Source organism: Natator depressus, chromosome 10, assembly GCF_965152275.1.
Source record: "Natator depressus isolate rNatDep1 chromosome 10, rNatDep2.hap1, whole genome shotgun sequence".
Taxonomy (NCBI): domain Eukaryota; kingdom Metazoa; phylum Chordata; order Testudines; family Cheloniidae; genus Natator; species Natator depressus.
The window spans coordinates 37,628,303-37,649,943 of NC_134243.1; the positions used below are offsets into that span (position 1 = coordinate 37,628,303).

A 21,641-nucleotide genomic window follows, 5' to 3' on the forward strand; every position below is an offset into this window, starting at 1 on the left:
GCCTAAGCAGGAAGGAAAAAAGAAAGGTGGTTGGCAAAACAAAGAGGGGAAGGATCCAGTTTGCAGACTGGGATGTTACCCTTGGGCACATCCTCAAAATGCCCACTTAGAATCATAGAATATCAGGGTTGGAAGGGACCCCAGAAGGTCATCTAGTCCAACCCCCTGCTTGAAGCAGGACCAATTCCCAGTTAAATCATCCCAGCCAGGGCTTTGTCAAGCCTGACCTTAAAAACTTCTAAGGAAGGAGATTCTACCACCTCCCTAGGTAACGCATTCCAGTGTTTCACCACCCTCTTAGTGAAAAAGTTTTTCCTAATATCCAATCTAAACCTCCCCCATTGCAACTTGAGACCATTACTCCTCGTTCTGTCATCTGCTACCATTGAGAACAGTCTAGAGCCATCCTCTTTGGAACCCCCTTTCAGGTAGTTGAAAGCAGCTATCAAATCCCCCCTCATTCTTCTCTTCTGCAGACTAAACAATCCCAGCTCCCTCAGCCTCTCTTCATAAGTCATGTGCTCTAGACCCCTAATCATTTTTGTTGCCCTTCGCTGGACTCTCTCCAATTTATCCACATCCTTCTTGTAGTGTGGGGCCCAAAACTGGACACAGTACTCCAGATGAGGCCTCACCAGTGTCGAATAGAGGGGAACGATCACGTCCCTCGATCTGCTCGCTATGCCCCTACTTATACATCCCAAAATGCCATTGGCCTTCTTGGCAACAAGGGCACACTGTTGACTCATATCCAGCTTCTCGTCCACTGTCACCCCTAGGTCCTTTTCCGCAGAACTGCTGCCTAGCCATTCGGTCCCTAGTCTGTAGCGGTGCATTGGATTCTTCCATCCTAAGTGCAGGACCCTGCACTTATCCTTATTGAACCTCATCAGATTTCTTTTGGCCCAATCCTCCAATTTGTCTAGGTCCTTCTGTATCCTATCCCTCCCCTCCAGCGTATCTACCACTCCTCCCAGTTTAGTATCATCCGCAAATTTGCTGAGAGTGCAATCCACACCATCCTCCAGATCATTTATGAAGATATTGAACAAAACTTGTTCCCTCGAGGGAAACGGGACAAACCCGACTGCGAGGCTGAGCCCGACTAGTGGCCCTGGCAGAGCTTGTAGTCCTTGCCCTTCTTATGATAGGGCTCTGTGATGGGGTGTACAAACCCCACACTGAGCAACAAGGGCTTAAGGGCTCATTTTGGGCTCAGCCAGCCCCGCCCCACCACACCTGCAGCAAATGCTCCATCTGCTAGAGGAATTAAAGGGCAGCGAATTAGCTCAATTGGTGAGCAGCGCTGAAGGTAAGCAGACCTGGAGCACACTGATCCAGCAGAGCAGAGCGAAACCTAAAGGCTTTGATGCAGCTGCCCAAAGGGGCCCTCCAGGAGGAAAGGTAGGACCCTCCACAGAGACAAGCTGAGAGGGAAGTATCCTGTGGCCCTGGACAGTGTCGATTCCCTCTGGCTTCCTTGGGTTTTGGATTTTCCCATCAGGTGAAGGCCTTCAACTGAAGTGACCCCAGAGGGAGAGATGAGAGGAAGAGCCCAGGGAGGACAACCTTAAGTAGTCTTGGTTGCCAGGTTACTGGTAGCTAAAAGGGCCCTGGGTTGGAGCCCGGTGGAGTGGGAGCGCCCAGGCTCCCTGTGACATTATTGACATAAACTGTGACCATATAGATCATTGTTGCAATGACTGTTATATATTTGCAGCAAATATTGTACAAAGGTTATCGCGTGAGGTGTCTATAAAAAGGTTAGGATTTTCTGGTTATGATTATGCTATCTGTATGCATGTATAATTTTTGTAGCTGAAATTATGAATATTGGCTATGTAATTGTATCTCAATGTGTTTGATTCTAAGTAGCATTAGTGAAGCATTTGGTTAGCTTCTTGAGAAAGGAATTTGCAGATTAAGTGCCCAATCAATCAAGAAACACTTAACTGACAATGGACCTTGGGAGACTCCAATCCACAAATGAGAAGTCTTCCTGGGACATTCAAGGTAGCAAGTGAGCAAACTGAGTCATGCATGGACATGTGACTTGCCCATGTGGCTACAAACTCCATCTTGTTGCTGTGATTTTGCATAGGAGAATAAAGGGGTTTCCGCCCACAAGAGAGAGAATATAAAAGGCCCTGGAAACCCCTCCATTTTGTCTTCAATCCTGCTTCTTACCTCTGGAGGGACTTTGCTACACTGAAGCTCTGAACAAAGGACTGAATGACCCATCCAAGCTGTGGATGTACTCCAGAGACTTGATTTGAACCTGCAGTTTATTCTATCACTGCTGCAAGCCTGAACCAAGAACTTTGCCATTACTGTATGTAATTGATTCCATTTAACCAATTTTCGCTCTCATCTATATTTCTTTCTTTTTATGAATAAACCTTTAGATTTTAGATTCTAAAGGACTGGTAACAGCGTGATATGTAGGTAAGATCTGATTTGTATATTGACCTGGGTCTGGGGCTTGGTCCTTTGGGATTGGGAGAACCTTTTTTTCCTCTTACTGGGGTATTGGTTTTCATAACCCATAAGAAGTGGCTGCTGGTGGTGATACTGGGAAACTGGAGTGTTTAAGGGAATTGCTTGTGTGACTTATGGTTAGCCAGTGGGGTAAAACCAAAGTCCCCTCTGTTTGGCTGGTTTGGTGTGCCTTAATAGTAAACGAACTCCGTCTTTGGGCTGTAACTAACCTGCTCTAAGCAATTTGACCTGAATTGATACTCTCAGTTATGTCCCACCAAAGACAGCATCATTACACTCCCCTCCCCACAACCCCCTTGGCAGTCCGGAGTTGTGGCCATGACCACTAGGCCACAATTCCCAACCAGACCCTGAGAGGAGACCATTACAACTGGTGGAGAACGCTGGCATTCAATCCCACCCCTGAGAGAAGGGGAGATTGACTGACCTAGGTGGCCAAACAGCCTGGTTTAGAACAACATGGCCTCGTCAGCCAGCAATGATGGAGTTGGAACGATTGTTGAAATTGACGACTGAGAACCAGCAGCAGCAGGTGGCACAGCAGCAGCAACTCCTGCAGCAAATGGCCGCTCAACAGCAGCAACTGGTTTGGGACTTAAGGGCCCAACAACAGCAAAGGTTAGTTCAACAAGTTCTGGCATTGATGCAGTCCCAGGGGTCCCCCGGAGCTTCCCCATCAGGGGGCCTGGGCCCAAGCCCATGAGCCCCACTAGTACCTGTGAAGCTCACAAAGATGGGCCCTGAGGATGACCCCAAGGCTTTTCTGACAACATTTGAGCAGGTGGCTATGGCTGCCCAATGATCCCCTGACCAGTGGGCCATCCTGCTGGCACCTTACTTAATGGGACCAGTGCAGGCCACATACCGGGGACTGGATGTAGAGAGCGCCCAAGACTGACCTCAGGTCAGAGCGGCCATCTTGGACTACCTCGACATTACTGAGGAGACCTTCTGCCAGAGGTTCTGGGAGGAAAGGAACCCTCCAGGGGCCTGACCCCGGATTGTCAACCAGAAACTGCGAGACCTATGTTGGAGATGGCTAAAGCCCGAAGGGCGGACCAGAGTAGAGGTGGCTGAACTCATCCTGGTGGAGCAGTTTGCCCAAATCCTCCCGAAAGGGGGTAGGGACTGGGTACACAGACATCAAAAAGAGTCACTTACCAATGCTGTGAGATTGATGGAAAACTATCTGGCAGCTGAGACGGCTCTAACCCCCACTTCTGAGCCATGGCTTGACACCAGAGGGGCCCCTTGACAGAAGGGGGAAGCCAGCCAGGGGAGACAGAAACTAGACAGGGTTCTGCCCAAGGCCCCCACTTATCAGCGGTCCAGCCAGCCCTTTAGCCCAGGGCTAGGAGCCCAAGAGAAGCCCCAGGCCCTCCAACCCCAGCCCGAACATAAAATCTGGGGTCCTCAAGCAATTGCTCTGCCCAGAAGCCAGGAAGAACGAGGGGGCCAAGCACCTGGGGGAAGACATTTCCCGAGGCCTGGGTCCCAACCAGCAGTCTCGGGGCTAACCATGGGAGCCTGTTTCTCCTGTGGGCATCCGGCCCACCATTATCAGGAATGCCCCTATATGGAGTACAGCTATGGGCAAGTATGGATGGTAGAAAGCCATGCCTGGAAGTGCACCCCAGCAAAATTAACAGTTCCTGTACAAATAAATGGAACTGAGGTAATAGGTTTAGTAGACTTTGGGTGTGGGCAAACCCTGGTCCGGGACAACCTGGTCCCCAACCCTGAAGCCCCCAGAGAGACCATCTTCCTGCAGTGCATTCACAGGGATATTAAACCCTATCCCATTGCCCGGGTAGAGGTCATCATAGGGGACAACACGAGGCCCCTCGTAATAGGGCTAGCCCCAACCCTAGCCTACCCTGTTATCTTGGGTCAGTACTGGGAACACTTTTCAGACCCATTGAGGGGATGTAGACCTGTTCCCGGGAGCCCGGATGAAGCATCTGAAGGAACCAGGGCAGGCAGGGAACCCCAGTCCGTGACCCTGGCGGGAGTAGATGAGGAGCAGGACCCCAAGGAGGGGGTTTCCCACCAAGAGGGAGTGCTGCCGGAAGATCCACCCAATCGGGAGACGTTACCAACTCCACTCCTGGAAAGGGAGTTACTGACCCGAGAGACGGATTTTGTGAAGGACCAGAGGGAGGGTGAGACTTTGACCCATGTTTATGAACAACTCCCAGTGATTAATGGTGAGGTCGTAGATCCCCACTGGGATGCGCAGTACCCCCACTTTGAGCTCCAAAAGGAACGATTATATCGGCTGGAAAAAGGACCACTGGACAGAGGAAATCCATTCACAACTCCTTGTCCCTCGGCCACACTGGCGAGAAGTCATGCGATTGGCCCATGCCATCCCCTCCACAGGCCACCTTGGACAGGAGAAAACTCTAGCACGATCTTAGACCGCTTCTCCTGGCCTGGCGTACATCAAGAAGTTAAACTTCTGTGACTCCTGCCCGGAATGCCAGCAAGTCAGGCCAAAAGGTGGATGAAAGCCCTCCTCATCCCTCTCCCTGTCATCAGTGTCCCCTTCGAACGAACTGGGATAGACCTTGTCGGCCCCCTGGAAAAGAGTGCCACTGGATACAAACACCTATTGGTGATAGTTGATTATGCGACTCATTATCTGGAGGCAATCCCACTCTGTAACACCAATGCTGTCATAAACATACAGATAAGGGTAGCATAAAATCTCTCCTGGGCAGTTGTACTGAATCTTTACCTGTAAGGGGTTAAGAAGCTCAAATAATCTGGTTGGCAACTGACCAAAAGGACCAATAAGGAAAGAAGATACTTTCAGATCTGGGCAGATGTAGGGGAGGTTTTGTTTGTGCTCTCTTTGTTTGTTCCCTCTCCAGACGGGGAGAGAGAGCAGGCAGATACAACATCTCCTGAAAACATACCTGAAATAATCCATCTAAGGTTACAAACATTGTAAGTAAGGCAAGGAAATGCATTAGATTATTTTTTGTTTTAGCTTGTGAATTTTCCCTATGCTAAGAGGTAGTTTTATTCCTGTTTTTGTAACTGTGAAGCTGAGTCCAGAGGGGAGTCCTCTGTGTTTTAAATCTTTTTATTACCTTGTAAAGTTACCTTCCATCCTTATTTTGCAGGTGTGATTCTTTTACTTTTTTCTTTATAATAAAGTTCTTCTTTTAAGAACCTGATTGATTTTAGTGTCCTAAAGATAAAGGGTCTGGTCTATACTTACATTAAAGGCAATTAGTTGGTATATTATTCTCAAGCCTCCCCAGAAAAGGGGGTGAAGGGGCTTGGGGGGATATTTTGGGGGAATAGGGATTCCAAGTGATACGTCCCTGAATTTTTGTTTAAATCACTTGGTGGTGGCAGCAATACCATCCAAGGACAAGGAAAGGAATTTGTGCCTTGGAGAAGTTTTTAACGTAAACTGGTAGAATATAAGCTTAGGGGGTCTTTCATGCGGGTCCCCACATCTGTACCCCAGAGTTCAGAGTGGGGAGGGAACCCTGACAAATGCAAAGACTATTGCCATGGAACTTTTGAAAGTCTTTGCTCAAGTAGGAGTTCCCAAGGAAATTCTGACTGACCAAAGCACCAATTTCACATTCCGCTTGATGAAACAGGTCTGTGAGCTTTTGAGAATAAAGAGCCTCTGTACCTCCATTTATCACCTGGAAACAGATGGCCTGGTTGAACGCATCAACAGAACCCTGAAGCAGATGCTGAAAAGGTTTATCCCAGATGCCCTCCACCATTGGGATTAGCTGCTCCCCCACCCCTCCTGTTTGCCATTTAGGAAGTCCCACAATCCTCATTCAAGCTCCTATATGGGAGACGGCCTCGGGGAATCCTTGACCTAGTCTGGGAGATGTGGGAAGGACAAACTCCAAGAACTCAGAATGTCCTACAGTACATGCTGAGACTCAGGGGGAGACTTGAGGCTCCAGGACAGAGTTCCTGGCTATCTTCAAGGAGGAAAAAATAGTGGCGAGAGCCTCCCTCTAGCGTTCGTGGGTTTGTTGGGTGGGGAGGAGGTTTTCTTTAGCCGCAGTTCGTGGGTTTGTTGGGTGGTGAGGAGGTTTTCTTTAGCCACAGCTGTGGCTAAAGAAAACCTCCTCACCACCCAACAAACCCACGAACTGTGGCTAAAGAAAACCTCCTCACCACCCAACAAACCCACAAACGCTAGAGCAGCTGTGGCTAAAGAAAACCCCCTCACCACCCAACAAACCCACAAACGCTAGAGCAGCTGTGGCTAAAGAAAACCTCCTCACCACCCAACAAACCCACGAATGCTAGAGGGAGGCTCTCGCCACTATTTTTTCCTCCTTGAAGATAGCCAGGAACTCTGTCCTGGAGTCCTCGGGCAGTGCATCCACGAATTTGGCAATAGACTGCCCAACATTAAAATCATATCTGCCAAGGAGGGCCTGGTGTTTAGCCACTCTGAGCTGGAAGCTGGCACATGAATAAACCTTCCTCCCAACAAGTCAAGCCTCTTGCCGTCTTTATTTCTGGGAGTCAGGCTGGGTTGCCCCTGTCTATCTCTCTCGTTGACCACAGATACCATGAGGGAGTTTGGGGCAGTGTGAATGTACAAATATTCTGATCCCGTAGCAGGGACCCCTTGGATGGGGCTACCATGGCCAGGATGTCGAACAGGCCATTGGAGGGTTCTGCTAACTCCTCCACCTGTAAGACCAGGCTTGCTGCCACCCTCTTTAGCAGCTCCTGATGTGCCTTAGCATCATCCTGAAGCACTGACTGGGATGGTTCTGCCACTGCCTCATCAAACGATGATGATGATGAGGCAGGGGCCGGGGGAAGAGTGGGCGCCACTTCCACCTCTTCCTTAGTCTCCACCCCGGTAGAAGGCTCCTGGGCACTGCGCTCCGACCCTGCGTCCGATGCCAGGGGAGGACAGGAGACAGTCACCGATCACCTGTCTGATGCGCCTGACACAGAGCGCTGGACGAGAGTCCCAGGTGCCCACGGAAACCCCCGTGGGTTCCAGAACTGCCATGGGGGACACCACTAGCTCTGGGGCCAAGCACTAGTTGGCAATACCAGAGGAGCTCCTCCGTGCTTGGCTGAGAGCGACTGGCTCGAAGGGCCCAGTGCCTCTTCCTCTTAGTTCGAAGAGGGTGAGTGACACTAATGAGGCTTCAGAGTCCTCTTCCTGACGGCTTCTTCAGATTCCTTGGCTCCCCTGCAGAAAAATGGGGGAGTAAAAGAAATCTGTGGGGAACACACGCCCCTCCCACAGCAGCCCGGGTGTGTCTGCTTCAGAGGTAAAAGTAAGCTGGTACGCCCCAGTACAGTGTACTGGCAAGAGTCAGTGCACCATACTGGGGCAGCCCGGCTTCCCTAGGGGGCAATTTAGAGGGCCTGGGGCTCCCAGCAGTGGCTGGAGCCCCAGGCCCTTTACATTGCCTCCAGAGCCCCGCTGCTGGAGCCCTGGGGTAGCAGCTGCGGGGCTCCAGTGGCTATTTAAAGGGCCTGGGGCTCCTTTGCTTCTACCACCTCAGCCCTTTAAATAGCCGCCAGAGCCCCGCCGCCACTACTCCAGGGGCTATTTAAAGGACCTGGGCAGTAGAAGCAGGGGAGCCCTGGGCCCTTTAAATAGCTGCCGGAGCCCCGGGCTGCTACTGCTACCCTGGTGGGAGGGGAGGGAGCACTTACCTTACAGGGTGGGCTGGGGCTGGCTCTGACCCTCTCAGCCCCACCCCTTCTGCCCTAGGCCCCGCCCCTTCCAGGGGCCAGAGCTGGCCCCAGTGTACAGGTAAGTCACTCGACTTACTTTCACCCCTGGTCTGCTTGGAGCAGCCAACAGCAGAGAGCAGATCACAGCAGGGGGGAGAGGAGAGAGGCTGGGCGTGTGTGTGTGTGTGCGCGTGTGTCCGTGTCCACGGAGAGATGTTAAGGGGGTGGGGCTGGGCACCTGCCTGCGAATGAATGAGAGAGACTTACTGTTGCATCCTGAGCTTAGAGATGTAGGGCTGTGTGAAGCGGGCTCTGTCCCTGAGGCAGAGCAGAAATGTAACAACTATACAGGCAGGCTGCTAATGTTAGTTAATTGTTCCCATTCCATTCCCAATTGTTCCATTGTTAGTTAATTGTTCCCATTCTTAGTCAAGTTCCCATTCTTAGTCAATTAAGTCAACTAAGTCTTTACCTTGCCTGAGTGGTGTAAAGAAGCCTTATTGTAAATGACAGTAACAAAATCCTCAGCTAGGAAGGTCTATGTGCTTTCTCGCTTTTTCCCTGTGCCAGAGAGGCACAATGGGGTTAGATTACAGCTCAGGATCTATTTTACTTATCCATTTTAAAAAAAATGCAGGACAATTATTAGCAAAACTGTAGGACTTTCTTGTGTGAAAGTCTGGGCAATTTAAAGCGACATTCTACTTTACAGAACACCAAAATAAAAGTAATGTAATTTAAATGAAAATCCAGGATTCTAACTGGAATGCAGAATCTTAGTTACCAAGTATTTGTAACTTAACTTTCATGTGTTTAGGAAATGCTGAAGTTATTGTGATTTTTTTTTTCTGTAAGGTAGTTTTAATAAATTACCAAAATAAGTGAAACTGATTGGATTATTTTGACAAATAAAATATGCAGAATTTTGCATTTTTTGGTGCAGAATTTGAATTTTTTGGCACAGAGTTCCGCCAGGAATAAAATCTAACAGTGAACGGAAGAGACTTGGTTTGACTGACTTCTCATCTTCCCTCTGGTATCTCCTCTTCTTGGAGATGGGTAATGATGATTAACTTTTTGCAAACAAAGTCAGCACAGAGGGAGCTGTGTTCAGGAAAAGAACCAAGGACTCCAACTGCAGTGACTAACCTCAGTGTCTGTCACAGTTATGAGGCTAGCTGCCTGTTCGTCTGCCTCTGTTTTCTCTGAGGGTATGTCTACATGAAGCAAATGAAGGTGTAATTGGAGCTAGTATGGGTAACAATAGAGTAAAGATATGGTTGCACAGGCTGCAGTGCAGACACAGAACCCAAGTATGTGCCCAGGGCCTCCAGTAGCACTCAGGCAGCTTGCCCATACTACCATGTCTTTACTACTATTGCTATTCAGGCTAACTAGATTAAAGCTGGCATGGGTATGCCTATCTGCATTACAACAACATCTTCACTTGCAGTGCGCACTCAACTCAGTGATCAGCCTTTTGCCTTACCTGCCTTTGGGTGGAATCTCACAGTTCTTCCATTCTTAGACCATACCTGAGTACATCACCCAGATTATACCAATCACTGAACACCCTGCAGGTCTAGTACCTGTGTTCAGAGGTGGCAGGTTTGTAGAAATTTTGGTGGTGCCCAGAACCCACACCCCCCCAAACTCTGTCCCCCACCTGCCTAAGGCTCTGGGACGGAGTTTGGGTGGGGGGAGGAGGTCTGGGGTGCAGGCCCTGGGCTGGGGATTAGGTTGCAGGATGCAGGCTCTGGGAGGGAATTTGGGTGGGGGAGGGGGTCCGGGGTGCAGACTCTGGGATGGAGTTTGGGTGTTGGGTGTAGGCTCTGGGCTGGGGCAGGGGATGGGGGTGCAGGAGGAGGTGAGGGGTGCAGGCTCTGGGATGGCATTTGGATGGAGGCTCTGGGCTGGGGGTGTAGGAGGGGGTGAGGGGTGCACGCTCTGGGAGGGAGTTTGGGCTTGGAGGGGGTGCAGAGGGAGGGGGTGCAGGCTCTGGGAGGGAGTTTAGGGTCAGGAGGGGGTGTGTGGGAAGGGGGAGGGGATGCAGGCTCTGGGAGGGAGTTTGGGGATAGGAGGGGGTGCAGGGGTGAGGGCTGTGGGGCTGAGGATGAGAAGTTTGGGGTGTGGGAGGGGGCTCAGGGCTGGGGCAGAGGATTAGGGTGCGGGGGGATGAGGGCTCTGGCTGGGGCTGGGGATGAGGGGTTTGGGGTGTGGGAGGGGCTCAAGGCTGGGACAGAGGATTAGGGTGCGGGGGGATGAGGGCTCTGTCTGGGGCTGAGGGGTTTGGGGGATTGGAGAGGCTCAGGGCTAGGGTAAAAGGGCAGGGTAAGGGCAGCCTGCCCTGCCATTAGTGAATGGGGGGCATTAGGACCCTGCAGCAGCAGTTGATGCGGGGACGGCAGAGCAGAGTCAGCGTGAGGTGGGGGCCGGGGAGGTGAGCGGGGGCCGCAAGTAGGGGCCAGAGGACATTCGGGGGATATGCGGGGAGGCAGGCGGGGCCAGGGGAGAGACCCGGCCCCAAACATTGGTTGAGCCAGGCCCCCGGGCCCTGAATATTGCTGGAGCCCAGGCACCATGAGTGTATATAACTCACCGCCCCTGCCTGTGTTTGCTGCTTTGTTTCAGGCCTCAGATGTGAAGCCTCCTGGTGCCTGAGACCTGCTCCACACACAGTTTTTGTATCAATGTGAATTTTTTGGCTAACTGTGTGTTTGGGTTTTTTTTTTTTAACTGAAATAGTTATCTGGTCCAATCCCAAGTGTGGACACAGTAAAATGGGTATAAAGGTGTCTAAGGGCATGTCTACACTTCAGCCACTATAGAGGCATAGCTACATTGGTGCAACTGTGCCACTGTAGCGTAGAAGCTTCCTCCATCAACGAAAGGGTCTTTTCTATCGAAGTAGTTAATTCACATCTCTAAGAGATGGTAGGGGTGGGGGGGGGTTGTACCACTTTAACTATTTGTGTGTGCAGACAAGGCCTGAGGGTTTAACATGCGAAGTTAAATTGAATTAATTTAAGATGTGTAATTAAAGGGAATTAAGTGCATTAATTAAAGCACATTAAACCTTTGTGAGGGCACTCATATTCAGAAATAAAATAAGAGACTGTAGTCACGTCTACATTACAAGTATTACAGCAGCATAGCTATGTAGCTATGCTGGCATAATCCTGTATTACACACAGCCTACACCAATGGAAGGGGTTTTTTCCATCGGTGTAGGAATGCCACCTCCCTGAGTGATGGTAGCTAGGTCACCAGAAGCATTCGTCCGTCAACATAGCTGAATCTATGCTGGAGGCTAGCTTGGCATACAGTTATGTGGATCAGGGTTTGTTTTCTCACACCCCAGACCAATGTAGCTATATAGACTTAACTTTTAAATGTAGATCAGGCCTGTTTTTCCCAGTCTGAGGGAGAATCCACCAGGGCCTGTTCAAGAGAATGTTCTTACAATGACTGCTTCATTGTTTGGGCAGTTAGATCCACATTGGGTTTTAATCAATGGCTTCACAACGGTGTTTCACCTTTAGGGGAGGATGTTGAAACAGTCTGACCACCTTTGTCAGGGTATGTCTATACTTTAAGCTGCGGGTGTGAGTTCCATCTCAAAGAGACATACTTGCACTAGCCTAATTGATCTAGCAACACAAAAAACAGACTCTAGTCACGGCAGTGCGACCACCAGAAGGGGCTGGCCTCCCAGAGCATGTACCTGTCCAAAGCCAAAGGCATATACTCAGGACTGCTAGCCCCATCCGCTGGCTGCGCTGCCACGGCCACATTCTATTTTTACCCCATTAGCTCCATCACAGCTAGCACGAGTATGTCTCCCTGCACTGGGAATCACACTCTCAGTCTAAACATCACCATCTTAGAAGTCAAGCACACAAATAACATTTTGAGATACAGACTGAAATATGCAATTAATACAGAGACTTATCGTCATATTTCATCAGTCTCACTTTCTTTTTACTTGCTCCTTGTGCACATGCAGGCCAAGTGGATTAAGCTAGCCAGAAGACAAGGAAGTACAGGGCCAACAGGACTGGGCAGTGAGGAGGTAAAAAGCACCCACTAAACCAGGGCAGGCTGGAGACTGAATTAGACAACGGACTGGTTACTCCATGTTTATACTGAATAATCCTGTCAGAAGCAAGGAGTTAAACAGACTCCTTTATCTGCACTCACTCATCAAATATAAAATCCACTGCATTTCAACATCAACTGTACAAATCACAATTTTCAATGCCTCCTAAACAGCATTGCAAGTTTCATTAGCACATTATCTATCTGACACTGCACTACTTTTAGTCTGTCCTGTATGAGTGGTGGTTTTTTTGTTTGTTTGTTTTAAATACCAGGAACAATAAACATTTATATAGATAAAAGCTAATGATAGCACAAATGCAGATAAACACTTAGCCAAGCAGCAAACACTAAGGATACATCTACACTGCAGCTGGGAGGTATAATTCTCCACTCAGATAGACATACACGCGCCAGCTCATTCAGAGCTAGCGTGCTAAAAATAGCAGTGTGGCTATGGTGGCATGGGCAGTGGTTCAGACTAGCCACCTGAGTACAAACCCATCAGAGGCCCTAGGTATGTATTCAGGTGACTCACATGAGCTGCCATGGCCTCACTGCTATTTTTAGCATATTAGCTCAGACAGAGCTAGTGCAGGTATGTCTATGCAAACTGGAAATTACACTTCTCAGCTGCACTATAGACATACATGTAGTGTCTTACCCATTTAGGTCACGGGTTCAAACCCAGCTCAGTAGCAATCAAGAGGTCTGATTTGATGGCTGTTTGGTGGCCTATGCAAAATGAGTTCTGTTCTTGATGGAAAAGTGCCCATACCTCTTGCACAAAACTAAACAAAATGCGTACCGTCATTGGGGATCTGAGCAAAGAGATCAATGAATGAACAAGCCATAAAGACAGATCTGCCCTCTGATTCAGAGAGGTGGTTCCTCTATGTTGAAGTTGAGACACAATGAGGGAGCCAGCACCGCTGCAGCTGCTTACTCAGTACTCAGGCTGCAAATAGGAGACTTCTTGAGGTGTGTCAAAATCAGCGATTTTCACAAGTACTAAACTCAGCATTTTTTTAAAAAACAGAGAGGTGTTGTGGTCTAGTGGATTGAGCACAGCGCAGTAACCCAGGAATGCCCGCATTTTTATCTTGGCTTTGCCAATGACTTTTTGCGCAGCCTTGGACAAGTCAATCACTTTCTATGCTTCACTTCCACCATCTGTAAAATGGAGCTAACACTTACTTGCATACCTCAGGCATTTACATACCACCAAGATCAGGGCCATATAAAATCCTAGGTAGATTCACAATACCTGGGAACGTTAATTAATGTTCGCATAGTGCTTTGAAAACAAAGCATGACCATAAATGCTAAGTATCAGTTTAAAGGGAAAGAGAAAACAGAGGCCTCACCAGTAATTATTTTTCTCTTCTACATATGCAACAGGGATAAATGTGATTATCAACAAAATGTTCCACTAAAAGGTGGAGAAAGGAAGCCCCAACAAGATTTATCTACACACAGTTTTTGTCCCGATTTAAGTAAAATCAGTTAAAAAAACAAACTTAGTTAAATCAGAGCAACTCGCTAATTTGTGCAGGGTTCTTCCAGCATCAAGGAATGGCTTGTTTTGGTAAATTAGATTCCTATCCTAAAGCCACAAGCCAGACTTTCCAAAATGAAGTTTTCTTACTTTTCAGGCTCTTGTCCAGAGTAGGAAGGCACGGCTCCACCATCCCCTTGTCCAGCCTTGAAATCAAAGAATTTGACTGTGTCCATTTCAACATCATAGAAACAGATCTTAGAGTCAAGACTCTCATCAGCCTATGGCAGGGGAAAAGAGAAGGAGTTAGAGCCAGCAGTAGAAGAGACCAGCAAGGTAAAATTCAGCTGGCCTATAAAGGCAGCCCACAGGCCAGCCAGCAGCACAGGAGCCAACAAACACCTGAAAACAAAGGAGTCCGAGTGGGGGATTTGGGGGTGGGAGGGCAGTTTTTGTTTGTTTGGTTTTGGGGGTTCTTTTTTCCTTCTTCACAGTAGATTAGCAGGGAAGGCTATGGCAGCTATAGGGGCAGCTATAGAGGTGACCCAAGGAATGGAAAAGTTAGTGAATATGACTGGATATGGAAGTTGTGGGGATGTACATTATTCTGGAGAGGGTACTGGAAAGGTGCTTTGTTTGTATGAAGTGCCACCTGATAGAGCTGATGGAAAAGAAGATCTGAGGTTTGGAGTTGCAGCTAGAAACCTGGAGTTTCAAAGGAGATTTGAGCAGGTGATGGAGAGAAAGAGAGAGGAGGCTGAAAGGAAACTTCATGAATTGCAGATGCATGCTGGATCAGGGAACTGTGAGGGTAGACTGCTGGATGAAGAAAGTGGACAGTGGAAGCATGTGACTTCGAGAATAAGGCAGAGGAAAAACAAGCTAGTGAAGGAGAAACAGAGCTGAGGAACAGGTTTGCTGAGTTGGAAAATGAAGGGGAGAGGCAGGCAGTAACAGAAGGTGGGAGAGCAAGGAGAAGAGAAGAGAGGCTAGTCCTACAAGAAGAGGGGAAGAGACAATAGAGCTAGCCAGAGTTCAGAGACCCAGGAGGATAGAGGACAACTTGTAGAAGATTGCAAGTGAGAACAGACAACAAGAAGACTTGCAGCCAGAAAGAACAAAAGAGGGAAGGCCGGACAATCATGCCAACAACAAGAAGAGGCAAGTCTACATAACTGGGGACTCCCTACTAAGAACAACAGGCCTGTCACCAGAGCTGATCTGGAGAACAGAAGGGTGTGCTGTCTGCCAGGAGCTAAGATATGGGATGTGTCCTAAGACAGAAGAGGATCCTAATGGGAGTAGGAAAGAATCCATTGACTGTCTTTCATGTGGGAACAAATGATACTGCTAGATTCTTGCTCAGACACAGCTAGGAAAACTATGCCAGGCTGGGGAAGGTGCTGAAAGAAATGGACACTCAGGTGATCTTCAGAGGGATTCTACCTGTCCCTAGAAGAGGAGAGCGAAGACAAGACAAGATTATGATGATCAACAGATGGCTCAACTAATGGTGCTATAAAGAGGGCTTTGGGACATTCCACTATTGGGAGGCATTAACAGACAGAAGACTGTTCTCATAGGATGGGCATCCATCCATGTAGGAAGGGCAACAGACTTCTAAGATGGAGGTTTGCACAACTGATTAAAAGAGCTTTAAACTAGGAATTCGGCTAAGACAGTTGGGAGATGCTCATGTAATATCCACACCTGATTTTAATATTGAGAGGAAGGAAAATCAAGTAAAAGCGAATATAGCAATGGAGAAAGGAAAAACAGAGGGTAGGAGAACAGATGACAGAAGGAAAGATAGTGCCAATACCAATGACAGTAACAGTCAAATAGGCAACACTGATAGTAAAATGACTGTACGTAAATGGGCGAGGAATCTGGGTGAAGCCAAGCAGAAACAAGAAAGATGTCTGTACACAAATGCAAGGGGCCTGGGTAACAAAATGGAGGAACTAGAACTACTGGTGCGGTAAGTGAAATCAGATATTATAGGGATAATGAAAACATGGCAGAAAGTAGTTATGACTGGAATACATATATTGAAGGATATGTGCTGTTCAGGAAAGACAGAAATAAAGGTAAAGGTGGTGGAGTAGCATTGTATATTAGTGATGAGGAAGACTTAAAGAAATTAGAAATGATGGAATGGATAAAATGAAATCAGTTTAGGTCAAAATCACTATGGGAAAAATGGTAACAGAGGCTCCACTGGAATAGTGCTTGGGGGTGCTACAAACCCCCAGGACCCGATTTGAATATGAAGAGAGGCCGCTAATATTTTTAATGAAATAAAAGGTACTGGGAATTATGCGATTATGGGAGACTTTAATTTCCCGATATAAATTGGAGGACTAGTGCTACTAATAAATGTAAGACCCAGATATTCCTGGATGTGATAGCCAACAGATTTCTTCACCAAATAGTCACTGAACCAACAAGAGGTGATGCCATTTTAGATTCAGTATTGGTAAGTAGCGAGGACCTCATAGAAGAACTGGATATACAGAACAACCTTAATTTGAGTGATCATAAGTTAATTCAATTTAAACTAAATGGAAGGATAAACAAAAATAGGTCTGCAACTAGGGTGCTTGATTTCAAAAGAGCAAACTTCAAACAATTAAGGGAATTAGTTAGGGAAATGGACAGGCCTGAAGAACTCAAGGATCTGAATGTGGAGGAGGCTTGGAATGATTTAAGTTAACGTTGCAGAAACTATTTGAAGCCTGTATCCCAAGCAAAGAGAAACATTTGTAGGGAAGAATTGCAGACCAAACTGGATGAACAAGTGTTCCAAACAGATTATTAATAAAAAGCCTACAAGGCAAAGAAGAAGGGATAGATCAGCATGGAAAGCTATCTCCTGGTGGTCAGAAAGTGCAGGGGAAAAATGAGAATTGCCAAAAGCCAAGAGAATTGGACCTGGCAAAGGAAATTAAAACCAATAGTTAAAAGTTCTTTAGACATAACAAATAAAAAGAAAGCAATGAAAGAAGTGGGACTGCTAAACACTAATGTTGGGATGGAGATTAAAGATAATCTAGATATGACCCAACACCTACATGAATACTTTGCCTCAGTTTTTAATAAAGGTAATGAGGAACTTGAGGGCAGTGGCAGAGTGGCTAATAGGAACAAGGATATGGAAGCAGAAATTACCACATACGAGGCGGAAGCCAAACTCAAACAGCTTAATGGGACCAAATGGGGGAACCTGGATAATCTCCATCCAAAAACATTAAAGGAACTGGCACAAGAAATTGCAAACCCCAAAGCAAGTTTTTTTTATGAATCTGTAAACTTAGGGGTTGTACCCTATGACTGGAGAATTGCAAATATAGTACCTATACTTAAGAAAGGGGGAAAATATCATATGGGAAACTACAGGCCTGTTAGTGTGACTGTGGTGGGGCAGCTCCCCACCCCTATGAGAGACAGGGCTAGAGTAGGCCAGAACAGCTGCACAGAAGGGCAGCCAATCAGGAAAAGGCCTACTGGGAGCCAATCAGGGCCAGTATTACAGGCAGCCAATCAGGGCTAGGCTAGGCCTTATATAAAGGCTGCCCAGGAAGGGAGCAGGCAGTCTGTCCCAGACCTTCATGGGGGAAGTTCTGTCTCCTGAGCAGGAGACAAGCACCTCGGACAGAGCCATGCTAGGCAGGCTCGGGGGAGCATAGAAGGGCTCTGGCCCAATACCTGCCAGACTGCGGGCCCTGATAGAAAGGGCCTAGAGGGTGCGAAGGGCCAGAGGGGAAGTGGCCCAGGGACAGTTAGACAAGGGGAGAGAAGGAGGGCATGGAGGCTGCCATTAGAGGGTCCTTGGGTCAGGACCCAGAGTAGTGGGTGGGCCTGGGTCCCCCCCTTCCTCCTTGTACAGCACCTGGCTGTGGAAGGGTGCCCATGACAGACTGCAACTAGCCCTTGAACAGAGGGGCTAGACTAGAGGGGTTGTGGTTGGCCACTGCAGCAGGAGTGAACTGGAAAGACTGCTGTTAACCCCCCCTCCCTGCCCCACCCTGGAAGGGGATGAGTGTGGACTTGGGGGCACTGCCAGAGGGCAGTGGCCTGAAGAGGACACCGTGAGAGAAGGGAGCAACGCTGGTCCAGACGCCAACAGAGGGCAAAAAACGGATGGGACACCACCAATGGAGGGTGCTCCACATGGACTGAGCTAATTCCCAGAGTCACCAACGGGAGGCACTGCGGTGGTGAGTCCCAGCCCCGTCACACTGACCTCAATTGTATACAAGGTCTTAGAACAAATTTTGAAAGAGAGAGTAATTAAAGGCCTAGAGGCAAACAGCAACTGGGATAAAATAAAACACTGTTTTATAAAAGGTAGTTCGTACCAGACCAACCTGATCTCTTTCTTTGTCTAGGAAATCAGTTATCTTCTCAAAGAAAATGTACTAGATCTAATCTACCTGGATTTCAAGTAAAGCATTTGATATAGTTCCACGTGGGAAATTATTAGTTAATTTGGAGAAAATGGGGATTAATACCAGAATCCAAAGGTGGGTAAGGAACTGGTTAAAGGGAAGACTACAACGGGTCATGCTGAAAGGTGAACTGCCAGGCTGGAGAGAGGTTACTCACCTCAGTTCCTGGAAAAAATCATGGAGCAGGTCCTCAAGGAATCAATTCTGAAACACTTTGAGGAGAGGAAAGTGATCAGGAACAGTCAGCGTGGATTCACCACGGGCAAGTCATGCCTGACTAATCTAATTGCCTTCTATGAGGAGATAACTGGCTCTATGGATGAGGGGAAAGCAGTGGATGTGTTGTTCCTTGACTTTAGCAAAGCCTTTGACACGGTCTCCCACAGTATTCTTGCCAGCAAGTGAAAGAAGTATGGGCTGGATGAATGGACTATAAAGTGGATAGACAGTTGGCTAGATTGTCGGGATCAACGGGTAGTGATCAATGGCTCCATGTCTAGTTGGCAGGCGGTATCAAGTGGAGTGCCCCAAGGGTCGGTCCTCGGGCCGGTTTTGTTCAATATCTTCATAAATGATCTGGAGGATGGTGTGGATTGCACCCTCAGCAAGTTTGCAGATGACACTAAACTGGGAGGAGAGGTAGATATGCGGGAGGGTAGGGATAGGATACAGAGGGACCTAGACAAATTGGAGGATTGGGCCAAAAGAAATCTGATGAGGTTCAACAAGGACAGGTGCAGAGTCCTGCACTTAGGACGGAAGAATCCCATGCACCGCTACAGACTAGGGACCGAATGGCTCGGAAGCAATTCTGCAGAAAAGGACCTAGGGGTTACAGTGGACGAGAAGCTGGATATGAGTCGACAGTGTGTCCTTGTTGCCAAGAAGGCCAATGGCATTTTGGGATGTATAAGTAGGTGCATTGCCAGCAGATCGAGGGACGTGATCGTTCCCCTCTATTCGACATTGGTGAGGCCTCATCTGGAGTCCTGTGTCCAGTTTTGGGCCCCACACTAGAAGAAGGATGTGGAAAAATTGGAAAGAGTCCAGTGGAGGGCAACAAAAATGATTAGGGGACTGGAACACATGACTTATGAGGAGAGGCTGAGGGAACTGGGATTGTTTCTTCTGCGGAAGAGAAGAATGAGGGGGGATTTGATAGCTGCTTTCAACAACCTGAAAGGGGGTTCCAAAGAGGATGGATCTAGACTGTTCTCAGTGGTAGCTGATGACAGAACAAGGAGTAATGGTCTCAAGTTGCAGTGGGGGAGGTTTAGGTTGGATATTAGGAAAAACTTTTTCACTAGGAGGGTGGTGAAGCACTGGAATGCGTTACCTACGGAGGTGGTGGAATCTCCTTCCTTAGAAGTTTTTAAGGTCAGGCTTGACAAAGCCCTGGCTGGGATGATTTAGTTGGGGATTGGTCCTGCTTTGAGCAGGGGGTTGGACTAGATGACCTCCTGAGATCCCTTCCAACCCTGATATTCTATGATTCTATGATACTAGAGGAGTGCCTCAAGGATCAGTATTGGTACCATCTTATTTAACATTTTCATTCATGGCCTTGGCACAAAAAGTGGGAGTATGCTAATAAAATTAGCAAATGACACAAAGTTGTGAGGTACTGCCTATATGGAGGAGTACCAGAATATCATTCAAGAAGATTTGGATGACCTTGAAAACTATAGTAATGGGATGAAATTGAATAGTGCAAAGTCCAAGGTCATGCATGTAGGGACTAACAACAAGAATTTCTCCTATAAGATAGGGAGGCATCAGTTGGAAGTCTCGGAGGAGGAGAAAGCCCTTGTGTATTGGTCGATCACAGGACGACTATGAGCCACCAACGTGATGCAGCCTTGACAAAGGCTAATGCAATGCTAGGATGCATCAGGCGAGAGATTTCCAGTAGAGACCAGGAAGGTTTATTACCATTATACAAGGCACTGATGAGACTTGATCTGGAATAATGTGTGCAATTCTGGTATCCCATGTTTAAGAAAGATGAATTCTAACTGGAACAGGTGCAGACAAGGCTACTAAGATCAGCGCAATGGAGAACCTACCTTACAAAAGGAGACTTAGGCTAAACAAACCAAGCTCCTTAACAGAACAAAGGATGAGGGAGATACGATTGCTCTCTGTAAATATATGAAAGGGATAAATATCAGAGGGAGAGAGAGGTTAATTTAAGTTAAGAGCCAATGTTGGCACAAGAACAAATGGCCATCAATAAGTTTAGGCTTGAAATTAGATAAAGGTTTCTCACCATCAGAGGAATGAAGTTCTGGAAAAGCCTTCCAAGGGGCGTAGTGCAGGCAAAAAAACCTCACTCATTTTAAGAATGAGCTTGATAAATTTATGGAGAGGATAATATGATGAGATTTCCTATAATGGCATTTGGCCAATCCGCAACTTCTATTAGCAAATATCTCCAATGGCCAGAGATGGGACAATAGAGCCCTTGGACCTACAAAAACTTTTAGTGCTTCTATCAATGCTTACCCCAGAAATTCTGATTCCTGAAAACAGAGCATAGCCAATGTGGGTTTAAATTAGAGAAGTTAACCCACTTTATCTTTGCATTATAGCTAGTCTGGCATTTGGTGTCACATTCAGACCTCAGTGTGGTATGTGGAGAGTCCTGTCTCACCTTGTTGACGAGGACGCTGACTTTGTTGCCATAAGAATTGCACTTAACCGATGCAATGCCCCCCAGGCCAGGAAAAAGCTCAGTCAGGTTCTTACTACTGCAGTGCACTTTTGCCTCTCTGTGGGGACAGACAATAGTGATTCATGTGGTGCCAAGTGTCAGTACTTGAAAAACAGTTAAAAATATTTTTCCAACTTCAAAAAAGACCTTTAATAATCAAATAGGGCACAGGACTCAAATATTTGATGTCTTCTCACCTTTTGTCCAAGACTCTAGCTTTCCCTTAGAGGCTTAAACACAGCAGAAGTAAACTTAAATGTTCCGCAGTGTTCGAACACCTGCAACAAGAAAATCCTGCCACCCTGTTTCAGGAGAAGTAGAATTTGTCTACATGGGGAAATTGACTGGCATAGCTGAAGTGGAATAACTATCGTGTCCCCATGAGAAAGTTATACTGGCATAACTATTGTGGAATAGTTATTCCACTTCAGCTATGCTAGTCAGTTTCTCCATGTAGAAAAGTTCTAAGGGCTCGTCTACACTGCCTTGCAGTTTGGACTCCAGGCATTCGAACAGCAGTGTGCACCAAAGTGCTGCTGTGCTGTAAGACCCCGGTGTGGGTAACACAAGCATGAACTAAAAGGATCCTAGTTCATATTAACTTAGTCCTCTCAAAACAGTACTACATTCACATCCTCATAGTCTGAACTGCTGGGCAGTGTAGACATAGCCTAAGAGA

General features: G+C 47.5%; 1 protein-coding gene across 7 annotated transcripts in view; it reads right to left on the reverse strand.

Moving 5' to 3' along the window:
* Nucleotides 1–21,641, reverse strand: part of IFT140 (intraflagellar transport 140) — a 236,216-nt gene that overhangs the window by 103,695 nt on the left and 110,880 nt on the right. For 6 of the 7 annotated variants that reach the window (XM_074965776.1, XM_074965778.1, XM_074965777.1 and 3 more), the window contains 2 exons: nucleotides 20,903–21,020; nucleotides 13,949–14,079 (listed from right to left, as the gene is read on the reverse strand). In XM_074965776.1, coding sequence (XP_074821877.1) covers nucleotides 13,949–14,079; nucleotides 20,903–21,020 — 249 coding nt within the window. The remainder of the gene's footprint in view (nucleotides 1–13,948; nucleotides 14,080–20,902; nucleotides 21,021–21,641) is intronic. The other variant, XM_074965779.1, reaches the window with a different exon arrangement.